The sequence below is a fragment of the Phaethon aethereus genome (assembly GCF_964289735.1).
Source record: "Phaethon aethereus genome assembly, chromosome: 5".
Taxonomy (NCBI): domain Eukaryota; kingdom Metazoa; phylum Chordata; class Aves; order Phaethontiformes; family Phaethontidae; genus Phaethon; species Phaethon aethereus.
In genome coordinates, this window is record NC_138579.1 from 40,283,758 (window position 1) to 40,296,473 (window position 12,716).

Below are 12,716 nucleotides of genomic sequence, written 5' to 3' on the forward strand. Positions count from 1 at the left end.
TAGAAACTATAGAAACTAGTGCCAGTGGGATGAAGCATTATGAAATGTTAACCTGCTTTTGACCTTTTCTTTAATAGGTAAGTTCAGTTCTACGCTCTACGAGACAGGGGGCTGCGACATGTCACTTGTGAACTTTGAGCCAGCTGCAAGAAGAGCATCCAACATCTGGTGTGTGTGAAGGCCAGTCAAGAGTGGTGATTCTTGTCTTACTGCAGCAAAATCTTTGATTTTAATTTTAAAAGGTTATTTATTATGGACTACCAAAAAAAATGAATATAAAATGTTATCCATATACTTTTACTCTTGAAACCGAAGTGATTTTTACTAGAAGATGACACTAATGGCATAAATAATCCTCTCCACTTAAATCTCAGAAAATGAAGACTACTATTAGCTTAAGTAATAAATGTATAAACTGAGAACTTGACAAATGCATTTTTGATTGGCTTATAGAAAGCCTTTGTTAAAGGATTTAACCCAGGATTTGGGAAAGTGGGTGGCTGTTGACCGTAATGGCTATTAACAAATGAACTTCCAATTGTGAAGCAAATGTAAACTGATAAATTTGTTCTCAAGTTCATGGATGTTATGAAACAATACATGGAAGTGTTAACATGCCTGAGGTTAAAATTTGTCTTAGAGCTGAAATAGCCAGCTATATACCGGAAGGTTCATCTGCTGTTGGAAAGATGCCCTTTCTTTCTCTGAAGGGTCAGGAGGCAGAAGAAAGAAAAAGAACCCAATCCCCCATCCCCCCCAACTTCTGCCAATCCACTTCACTGCATAGAACTGCCTTGAAGCTATCGCATCATGCTGAATGCTACAAATTCCCACCATGTGTAGGTGGAATAGCTATTGGAGTTGCGGAATAATGAATATAAAAGCTCCCATCTTCAAATTTTTCTTGTGAAAGTGTGCAAGTGCCTCTTGTAGAGTTGAACTTTGACAAAAAGTTCTGTATTCCTTGCACAAAGCTGCCAATGCCTGCCTCTACTGCTTGCATGTTCCAAATGCAATGGCTTTGCTGATGGCTGCTGTTTTGAAGTTATATGTGCTAATGGAAGGAACAAATGGGCCACATCCAAATAATCATATCTCAGCTTTAGGGAATACTTGAATTTTTCAGTGAAATAAAATTGATAACAAAGAATGTTTTTATCTTAAGGCAAGGAACTGAAGGGAAGTTGCATAAATTTGATACAAGTCTTACAGCCATGTGATTTACATGGAAAACAAACATCTAAAAGCTATCCAAAATTGGGGAAAAAAGCAATGGTTGGATATGGACTCTCATACAGTAAGAGAAATTTCTCCTCATCTCTAATGAATGGAAATTACTTTGTAATTTTGCTCTACTTAGCAAAGGTTTAAATTTATTTAAAGTTAAGTTTTTCAAAAGCAATTTAAGATTAAGTAACTCAGTATACTCGTGTTAAGTATGTACTATTTTTGGCACTTTTGGGACCTTGGTAAAAGCAGTATAGAATTAACAAAAACTCTGTGTGTGAACATGTAGTAGACTCTTCACTCCTTTAGAGGTATGATGCATGTTTACACATCAGTAGCTAACAGATTATAAAACATCTTTGGTTTTTCAAGTGTAATAATGACTATCATGATAATCCTTGTTAGACAACTTAGGGACTCGGTGTTGAAAAAATCATACCAAGGGTAAGGGTAAAGAGTCTTCTGATTTACTATAGCTACAGAATTTACTACAGTACACAACACTAAGTGGATACTTGTACTGAAAATGTGATCAAAGGAAAGATTTAAAGAAAGATTTTTAGATAAAATTTGCAAGGAGCCAAAATTAATTTGGGACACTAGAAAATTAGAATGGCCTGTTGAAATAAAATGTAGTTTTATAATCTGAAGTCTTTCCCCTGTTCTTATAGTGACACGGACTCTCACGTATCGAGTTCTACCTCAGTTCGCTTTTATCCACATGATCTAGTAAGTTTTTCTTATTTATTTTTATAGCATGCGAAAAATCAGAAGGCTGTCCAATTTTATAGCACTGATTAATTGTCCTATATAGTAGTTCTTTATTCTGAAAAAGGATTTTTGTCTGAGTTTAAATGAAGATAAGTATTTACTTATTGTTGCCATGTCTTCATATATACATACAAATTCATCTCTCTGCGTAGCACTTAAAATAGAAACGGTTTACTCTGATCTAAAGCATAGTGGTTCTCTAAATAATGTGGAAGTTGGATGTTTGGAGGTACCTTGTAAAGGTTTCCAGAGATGACTGGACACCTTGGACAGAGTTTTCCTTCTGTGCATTACCAAGATTAGAAGGCAGCAGAAGGAATAAATTTTAGTGTTCTGACCAAGAGAAACTTCAGTAATTTCCCTGAAAGGAATTTACAAACTTGTCATTGGAATCTGCTGTACAAAATTTTAATTCATATGCAAGGAGTGACTGGGGAAAAAAGGCAGAGGCTTATGCTGTTTCATACTGCAAATAACCTTTAGAATTCCTTAGTTTTGTCATCTCAAACCTTCTGTATTGTTGTCAAGTCCAGGCATATCTGTAATCTTAATTCTGAAGTCTGATACTGGTGTGTCATGAAAACAGTGCAAGTGGTCATGATCCTTAAGCTAGGAAACCAAAGTAAAGTATATTGAAGTACCTAATGGTCTAATCAAGAAGGAAAATGAAATACGGATTCAGCATGTGGCAGAGGGAGCAAGAGACCTCTAGTTCCCTGACCACGCTTTTGATCAAGAATGTGCTTTTCAAACCTGGTGTCTGCTAGAGGAACTTTCTCTGCTTGCCAGCATCCCCCTTGACAAATGTAGCCTTCAGAAAAAGAGGCTGCATTACCTGTTATGTGCTGCTGGCTTGCCAGTGTAGTCCCATTGGAGGGAATGATTCATGTGCGTAAATGGAAAGTGCCACTGAAATGTATTAGTGTGACTAATGTTATGTTATGGTGATGCTACCTTTTAAGAAACCAAGTTTTAAAAAAGTTGTCAGAAAAAACACCTGCTTTCTGGCACAGCTTATCTTAAGTAGTATGTTTCATACTTTTGTAATGCCTTTAGAAAGGGAGCGTTCCTGCTTGTTATTTTTTATTAGTATTTTTTCTAGGAAGGAAAAGCTGTCTAAGCATAGTTATAGTACACTGTTTTAAGGAGTCATGAAAAAAATTTTCAAAAATGAGAAATTGAATGTTAAAGTTTAAGATGACTATAAAAAAACCCACCAAAACAAACAAAAAAATCCCTATAATTTTGACACTTAAAGGTGACATGAGGATTTTTCATTAAATGACATTTTAAACTAAAGGGCGGTGCATTAAGAAGTTTCTTGGCCCGTTAATGAAATAATAAAGTGGGTTAGACCACACAAACATACTGTAGTAACTACTTTTTAACCGTCTGAGTATTCTCCTTAAATGTCCTTTATGGTTGTTAGTATTACTGGGATTGAGAGAACTATAGAATGACAAACTATAAAATAAGTGAGAAATAGTCAGTCATAAATAGTACTTGACTAGTTGGGCCAGAGCTGTTTTAGTTTGTCTCTGAGTATATGCTGAAGGTAGTGGGTTTGAATTTGACCATGATGCATGCATATGTTGCTTTGTCATGCAAAACCAACCATTTGGCATGGGTGTGCATGCAGATTAGCTGACTATAAGAAATATGTTGTACTTTATTTAAATTAAGAGTTGGATTATTCTTGTAGCGTACGCTATTCCTGTTCACATATCAGTTTACTTGTCTTCAAATTTGAAGCTTTCATGGTAAATGAGATAATGTGCTTGGAAGACATATTTGTTCTTCATTTGAAATAAGGCATATGCTAAAATGCCAAACAGTTGTGTTGTGTGCAAACTATTACTGCTGCTGGTGCTATTCATTTGCCATAAGGACAGCAAAAGTAAGTAGAAGCCTGAGAACTGACAGTGTTTAACAAATAACTTCTTAAAAGTGAAACTAAGTAATTGTAGCAATTTTTTCCACAGCAGTTTTCAGTAGAATACAGTGATATAATAAAAATGAGCTTTTGTTAATACTGACTTTCTTTTAGCTGTCTCTTCCTCAGATCAGGTTGAATAGGCTGCTAACCATGGATACAGATCTGCTGGAGCAGCAAGATATTGACCTGAGCCCTGACCTTCAGGACCACATGCAACCTCAAGAGGAAGCAGCTCAAAAAGTCAAGCAGTACTATCGCTTTTGGATCCTGCCTAAACTTTGGATTAGCATCAATTTTGATAGATTAACGCTTCTGGCTTTATTTGATAGGTGAGATCCTCATATGTTAATAGACCTCAAAAAGTAAAGATTAAAAAATAGTAACTAAACTGTAACACAGATAAAGCTATCAATAGAGAAATTATGCTATTTTCTGTACTCTGAAAGATGAAACAATAATACAAAATGCATTTTTTCCTAAAATAATGAAGGCTACTCTCCCTTTTCTTCCAGCAATGCTAAAAAGGAAGGGGAGAGGGGGAACACAAACCCCCCTCACTTTACATGAGTCGGGCAATAACAAAAAGTATAGTCTATGCAAGTTCAAATCCATTCTTAACTACTTTGCTACCAGCAGCATAACTCTCGTTAACGTCTGACTATAACTGTTCCTTTGCAGCTTTTTCTAGACATAGTTGGCTTTTAATTATTTTTTTGTTTTTTGTTTTTTTTTTCTCTCTCCCTCTAATACAGGAATCGTGAGATCCTTGAAAACGTGTTAGCTGTCATCCTAGCTATTCTAGTTGCATTTCTGGGCTCTGTACTTCTTATAGAGGGCTTTTTCAAGGATATTTGGGTCTTCCAGTTCTGCCTGGTAATAGCCAGTTGTCAGTACTCGCTGTTGAAGGTATTTTGATTTCTATCTTCACTTTCTATAAACAATAGAAGTAACTTTGGTTGGGTGTTGCAGGTTGGTTAGAGGAAAAACTGTATGTTTATCGTTTAAAAAGAAATGAGTAAACTTCAGTTTCATGGGAAGTTTGATAGGTGGTCACACAAGGTCACTAGAATGGTTCTGTGTATGTTTGTTAAACAACTCTTTATTTGTTGTTCTCATGCGCTTTTTGTTTTCCCAAAGAGGGGCACATTCTTTACTGGTTGAAAAAAGCCTACAAACTAAACTTGATGTTTTATTGTTTGTTTGGGTTTTTTAGTGGATATGCCTCTATGCATTTGTATTAAGCAATTATATCTAAGCATATTTTTAATCAGTCTTGATTTTTTTTAGACAATTGTTAATAGTATTTTATGTAATTGAAGAATGATTGTTTATTTCTTTATGATTAGACTATTGGGGGAAATTAGATTTAAAATCAAAGTGTATAACTTTTTAAAAAAGGTAGAAGTTCTAAAAATGAGGGTTAAACTTTGGCTATAGACATACACTCTTTGAACAGATTTTATGGTTTAATAGATTGTGCTATTTAAAGGCTGTAGAATGGCTTAACAATTGTAAAATTAATTGTAGATATTATTAAAAGAACTTTAATCTAGAAAGAGTGTGTGTGTGTGTGGAGGTAAATGCACTTAACTGTAGATTGGGTAACTTTCCTCTTTCCATTTTGGTTTCAGAGCGTTCAGCCAGATTCTTCTTCCCCTCGACATGTAAGTCATGGGCATGTGCCACTGTACTAACTCTGCAGACATAGAACTTCCACAGAGAATTTATCTTTTTAGTTTGATCTTTTTGGCATTTCTCTTGCGTGCCTTCTCATAAGGCACAAGAGGCTTATGTTGTCTTAGTGTGTGAGAAGGAAACGGATACTATTTTTTTTTCCCCCATAGCCTTTGTTTGTGTTTAGCAAATAAAGTCCTCCTTGTTTTAAGCCTAGCTTTTGCTATAGAGCCATATGATGATAGATTTTTGGATGGAATCTTTTAATATTGAAGCAATTCAGTAAGTAATCTTTGTGTTGTAATTTGCTATGCTGGTATGAACTGACACAGCTTTGATGTTCTATTCTGGTCTTGTAGATAATTTGGTTGTCCTACTGTGCACACAGCCTTATTTTTTTTCACTCTTTAAGCTGAGTATGCAATGCTCTAGTGAGCATTAACATTTGAGCATGGAAATGCTTATGTGCTAGTGTTGCGCAATATGTTTATATTCTATTGTGCATCTGCTAGATTGCCAACAAAAAATATTTTTATGTCTTAAGATCTGAAAAAGCATTATTCCTCTGCAGTAAGTCATTTATATTACTTTAGGTAATAAGTTATATGTTTTAATGAACACACAAATCCATTCCCGCTCCCTTCCCCTGCCCTGTGCCAGCAGGAGCAGTATCTGAGTACTAAACTTTAATTACTTTTTCTTCAGAATTAATATAGCCTCTCTTGCTTGTGAAGCCTAGTCAGAGTTTCTCTGTCATTTAGTATTGCAAGAAACATACTTTAGAACTCAGCAGAGAATAAGGGTAAACATAGGTTTAGTCTAACTTAATCTAACTGTTCTGTCCTCGTTATAGCAAAGCCTCCCCGAAAAGACATCCCTGCAAGGCAATGCATTAAGGATTTTATGAACAAAACTTAATTGATGAACAATGATTCATTTTGGTTTTGAAATTGTGTAACAGAAGAGTAACAATTATTTTTTTCTGCTAATAATGAAATAAACTTTTTTTTAAACAGGGTCATAACCGTATCATAGCCTACAGTAGGCCTGTATATTTCTGTTTGTGTTGTGGTCTGATTTGGCTGTTGGATTATGGAAGCAGACACATATCTACAACAAGATTCAGGTTGTATGGAATGGCTTTCACCAACCCATTGCTGCTGCTGTCAGCCAGGGACTTAGTTATAGGTGAGTGGCTTTTTCATGGATTTAAATTGTTTGCTTCACCACAGTAGAAATCTTTTTTCTTTTTTTTTCTTTTTTCCACTCTGCATCTTGTGAAGACACTGTTGCGTCATCACCTTCTAAATGCAGTTCATTTAGTTTCTTTTGGAAACAGTAATTTTAGCTTTGCTGAAGTTTATGGGGAAATTGCCCCCTTCTGTAGCTTTGCTGTAACAAACTGCAGAGATGTTAACTAATACGGTGTCAGAGCCCCGCCCCCAAAAAAAGCTTTTTAATCATCTAATATCCTAGTTCTCATCCTTGAACCTTCTGTTCTTTCTTCTTAACTTGGACCTGGAAATGCTACCCTGTGGTTGGACCTGCTGCTCAATAGTTAAAGAAACATTTTGGTTTGTACTCTTTCATACTGTGTAGTAGAGGGACTTGTGGCAAATGAGTAGGGGTTCTCTTAAATCAGATTATTTGTGTTTAGTGATCAGATAGAATAGTATGGACACAATTTTTTAAAACATTATAGACACATTAAACTGTATTTATTGTGTCTCTTCTCAGAACTGGCCTACCAGCAATTACAAAATTACAATTTTTGGCTGTATATGAGGTACTTCCATTTGTATTCTGAGTATCACAGTGCATTCACAATACTGCTGGCATTTAACACCCCCCAATCCCTCACCCAACCCAAAAAGCAAACAACAACCAAAAAACCCTGAACCTAAAACCACAAACCTTTCCCATGTTTACTCAGAAAATTTATCAATATTTATTGAAAATACTAACATCTATGTAATCTCAGGCAGAGTCCATGGAAAGGAGAGAGAGAGAGAACGTAAACATTTGAAGACCATCTTATCATGGGAACTTTTGTGTATATTCCTTAATGGAGCAAAGTTACTTGGGTGTTCCTTGCTGGATTACCTCTTTGGAGGGAAAGAAAATCTGTTGGAATTCATCTAAATTGAGCACAGTTGCTCTTCTGTTGTACCAAAATATCTGTGCATGAAAGACTACAGCAGCTAGATATTATGACTGTGTGTCTTTAGCTCTTGGACAGTCTGCTGTCCAGGAAAAATTAAAACTTGGTCTTGGCTTTGATTCTTACTCTTTTTGTTGTGTGTGTATGCTTTGGGTTTTTTTTAACTTTTTATTTTTGACTTTTAATAAGAATTACTGACTCAGGCATTTTAGGAATTAATTTTTATTACTTTATTTTAGGAACATCCTGAATTTCATACTGTTTCCCCCTTTGACTTCCTGCTAGTAAATCTGTATTTAAATTTAAATATCCAGAGGGAAAAGGATCTTATTTATTTATGAACAGATATGTATACCCATATCCCCATAAGTTAATACATAAATGTATATGTAGGTGGTGTGTTGTATTGTGAGTGTGACCTACTTTTTAAAAGTACTTAAGAGTTTTTTGTAGTTTTAAAAAAATATGCTGGCATCTTCACTGGGCCATGTCCGTTTTGGGACTAGCTTTTAAAACTTCTTAGTTCAAGAATTCTGAATGCTTTTTGATCCTTATGTTTTACTGTTCTTCTCAGATATCTTGCACTAGCTTATGCGGTTTGTATTTATTAGCAGTTCTACCAATAAAAAAAATATCAGATTGCCAGAATAACTCTCACTTTTAAAAAAAATAAAAAGGCAAAAAAAAAACCAACCTTGAAAAACAAACTAAACAAAAATAAAAACCTAACCCTCCCCCTTGCGCACACTTGCCTTTGGAACAACTCTTAATGCTGTTGAAGCTTTCAAAAAGCTTTGTGTGTATTGCAAAGTAAGCTGGCTGCTATAAAATGTACTTTGTTAGGGCAAAATAAAAATCTCAGCTGCCTTTTTTCCCATTCCCAGGCATAGCTACTAGAAGAACACAGGTGTAGGGCAAGGCAAACTTTGTGTTTCTGTGTCCTTGCCAACAGACATGAAGACTGATACAAATTTTTTTGTTTATTTTTGTGTCCCACATATTGGACTTGATCAATTGGTCTAAATCTGCTCCACATTTAAAACAATTATTTTCTGTTTTCACCTAGATGGTCTCCACTAGAAAGCAGTTCTGTTATGGACTTTAAAAAACATCAGAAATGTTGGCTTTTTGCTACTACTCTGTAGAAATTGTATATTCCCAGATCTGTTTTGTAATTTTGTTTTCAATGGACCCAAGTTGTTTCATAAAGGCCTGTAAGTTGAACTAACTTTTTAACTTGGCAGTGAGAGAACACTTTATTATTTGTCTCCTATGTAGGCTTCCTTGAGTAATAAAGGTTTGACTTGAGAATTCTGAAAAATATTTTCTTCAGGTCCTGAGTAGCTGGTCCTCCTTAGTCTTATATTTCTTAATTTGTATCAGTAAAAAGATGCGGAACTCAGTGTTTTTCCCAAGCCCTGAACCTACATGTTTTTAAACAACATTTAGTTATTTAACTTTACCAACAAATAGGACATCACCCCCCCACTCCCGATTCTCAATACTTATCTCACCATAGATTTCTAATGTGATGTCCTCTGGTATACAACCGTTCTGTGGATATAAAGTTAGAAACTTAAAACTGAGACTTGTAATTCTTTACAGGATACTTTAAAATTGGTTGTTTCTTTTGGTCACTGATGCTACAAGTCAATAAAGTTATAAGAAATCCTTCCTAAACAGATTTTGTCAGCTAGGGTTCTTTTCATGGTTTGATCCCTCTAGAACCTAGAACTTACGCCATGATGCTGCTTGTGAATTATATCTGAACTAGTTAACAGTTACATAAAAGATTGATATTTCTGCATCTTTTGTTCCTTAAGATGGAAAGTAAATGATGTCTATAGGTTGGGACATACCATTCTCTGTATTAAAATTAGGTGGCCTTCATTTATCTTTACATTCTGAAATCCTGTAATTTGCAGAGGTTTTAATGGTTCATACAGTTACCCATTTTCATTAAAAAAATAAAACCAAACCAAAAACAAAAAAGAAAACAGTAATTTAGGATCAGTACTTTTCAGAAGTGGTGTGGGAAAATGAATAAAATTGTCAGATGTTATCAGTGGCAGAAAACCCAGAGGTGAAATGCTTGGCCTCTCTCATGTCAGTGTGGCTGGTCTTAGCTTGCTCCTGTTACTAACAGGCAGTTAGGCTCAGGTAAGCCTCACTTGCAATGAGTGAAAATTTATAAAACTTCTAAGCTGTAAATGCTCTTGGCTGATCTTTGCTAAATAAGAATGGAAAGCCTGAATTGGCCTGTGTCCATTTCTACAGCTATTAAAATGGAAGTACAAGAAAACTTCCGGCTGTTGGTCTATGTAACCTCTATATTCAGTCAGTTTTGAGTCATTTTCTAGTAGAAATTTACATAAGGGATGTTTTCTGTAGAAATAATTCAGTGATGTTGAGTTAAATGATGTGTGTGATACCCTAGAACTTGAACTGAAGAGTACATTATCGTGTTATATTTATCATATTCATGACTTTTTCAACTATTTCTTTTCCTCTGTAGTGTTTACACTATGTTTCCCTATAGTATTCTTCATTGGTCTCCTGCCTCAGGTGAATACATTTGTGATGTATCTCTGTGAACAGCTGGATATTCATGTCTTTGGTGGCAATGGTGAGTGTTGTGTTTTATGTCAGTGGCAAAAGCATTAGATTAGGAGCAGCCATCAGGTTAGTAGGCTAGTTAAAAAATTTAGTGATTACACTATTCCCACCCTCTAATCTTAGAATACTAATTGTATTTTTAAAAAGTCTAAAGTTCTTCTGATTATTGAAAAATAGAATTACTGTCCTAGTAAGTCTGTCAAAAAGTATACTTTCTTCCTTGACTGGTTTCTGTTGCAGATGTTAACTAGTTCCATGGTAATGCTGTTGAATAAATGAGGTGGTAAATAAAGCCACACAAATTGCTCTTTAAAAAATAATTTGTAGGGGAAAAAACCCAAGTAGTTTCTGTGGGTTGGATTTTTTTATGTCAGAGGGATGTTGCAACTAGGGGGCTGATATCTTTCTTAAACAATCTGAAGTATTTTGTTTTCTAACCTAAATACATAACACTTTAATTTTTCTTGCTTTTCCGTGATATTCAGCTACCACAAGCCTGCTTGCGGCACTTTACAGTTTTATCTGTAGTATTGTGGCAGTAGCATTGTTGTATGGACTGTGCTATGGTGCCCTGAAGGTAAGCAAAATTTTAGACTTATTTAAGCAAAACTTAGCATACACTAATATTTTGGGGTTTGTTCTCTGCTTCCTTGTATCTTTTGATACTTAAATATGTGGAAAGCGAATAAGAAACATTAGTCTGATTTGATAGGGTTTTATACTTGCTCAGCTGTGATGTCAGTAAAGGAGGTGCAATGCAGGAACAAAGCAGACTTTTGCTTTCAAAAGGTGTACGATTTGTGCCTGCACTAACAGGCTATTTTTTTGGCTGAAAACACATGGCACTTACCTTCAGTTCCATTATACATTTGTTCTTGGAAAAAAAAAAAAAAATCACTGAAGTGGCTTGTTTCTAGCACAGTCTTCATGTATTGGCTTGTTATCCTCTCAAAATGCCTCATGTGAGTAGTTTTTCCAGTGCTGCAAAACAGATAGAATCTTTTGAAATTAATCTTTACTTGAAAAGAAACCAGGAAATAGTTTGTAGTGTCAAAGTGAAGATGTGTGCCTATCTGAAAGGTAGATGTAGCTGGCAAAGGGGAAGAAAAAGACCCCCAAATGCAACGTAAATATTGAACAATATTTTTGTAGTAAAATTCCTGTTTTGTTTTTGTGGAACTGTAGTTAATTTTTCCATTCTCTTACCATGTTATACATAATTCTTGTATGTCAGATAAGACTTTGTCATCTTTTTATTAACACTTCATTTCTGTCTCTAGGATTCTTGGGATGGGCAGCATATTCCAGTTCTCTTCTCCATATTTTGTGGTTTGTTAGTGGCAATGTCGTATCATCTCAGCAGACAAAGTAGTGACCCTTCTGTACTTTTGTAAGTGACTCAGTTTGTGTCCCTTCCCCAAGGAAGAAGCAAGTCACAAGGGAACATTATTTATAGTATTAGATACTGTTTGAACTGGTAGTCCCTAGTGGTATAAAAAATAGTATGATATTGTCTCAGTAGTTTGAGAGAAATTCTCAAATTTTGCACCTAGTTCCTCCTGTAATGACTACCTTTCTTTGTCACTTCTGGCAAATAACTTATATGCCAAAATCTGATTGAACTGCCTGCTAATGTTGTCCAAAATGCCAATCAATTGCCATCTTTCTGCAGATGTGTTTGTACTGAACAACCTGTACCCATTCTATATTTAAAGAGGTTCTCAAAGCACTTGTTTAAGCTGAAGCCCACATGGATTTAAAAAAAAAAAAAAAAAATCTGTTTCTCTCACTTAATTTGTTACTGAGTTCTTATCTTGAATGAACGCTCAAAGCATTTGTTCAAATAATTTCATCTCAGATGCAGAACAATAAGGGTCTGTTTTGGTGATGAGCGTTCCTGTCTAGAATGGGGAAACATGTATTCATGTTGCTATTCTGAGTTGGAGTATTGATCTGATGATGACAGTATTTCTGATTCAGTTAATAATTATGCGTGCAAAACAAAATAGTTCCAGTAGGAGAAACACCTCCCACAGAATAGCCAATAGAGGCTCAGTCACATACCACCTGGGTTAGGCAGAGCTTGAACTTGGATTTAAATTTAGCCATAACATTGCATGAATTTCATAAGCAGTAGTCTGGGGTAGATAGTGAGGGGCCTCTTCTCCTGTGAACAGGGAGATTAATGATTCGTGAGTGTTCACACAGAAGGAAAATCCTTATCTTTGGGTTGACAACTAAACCTTGTCCTGTTACTCTTAGTTCAGGTACGTTACTTGGTTGATATGAGGTCCTTGTCCCTAGATACCTGTTCTTTTGTTGTTTCCAAGG

General features: G+C 35.4%; 1 protein-coding gene across 2 annotated transcripts in view; it reads left to right on the forward strand.

Moving 5' to 3' along the window:
- PCNX1 (pecanex 1) overlaps window positions 1-12,716 on the forward strand; it is a gene marked incomplete at both ends in the record, with an annotated part of 86,345 nt that overhangs the window by 45,415 nt on the left and 28,214 nt on the right. The window contains 9 exons of one of the 2 annotated variants that reach the window (XM_082000006.1): window positions 78-168; window positions 1,899-1,956; window positions 4,046-4,263; window positions 4,687-4,840; window positions 5,566-5,598; window positions 6,625-6,796; window positions 10,285-10,395; window positions 10,871-10,962; window positions 11,666-11,775. In XM_082000006.1, coding sequence (XP_081856132.1) covers window positions 78-168; window positions 1,899-1,956; window positions 4,046-4,263; window positions 4,687-4,840; window positions 5,566-5,598; window positions 6,625-6,796; window positions 10,285-10,395; window positions 10,871-10,962; window positions 11,666-11,775 — 1,039 coding nt within the window. The remainder of the gene's footprint in view (window positions 1-77; window positions 169-1,898; window positions 1,957-4,045; window positions 4,264-4,686; window positions 4,841-5,565; window positions 5,599-6,624; window positions 6,797-10,284; window positions 10,396-10,870; window positions 10,963-11,665; window positions 11,776-12,716) is intronic. The other variant, XM_082000007.1, reaches the window with a different exon arrangement.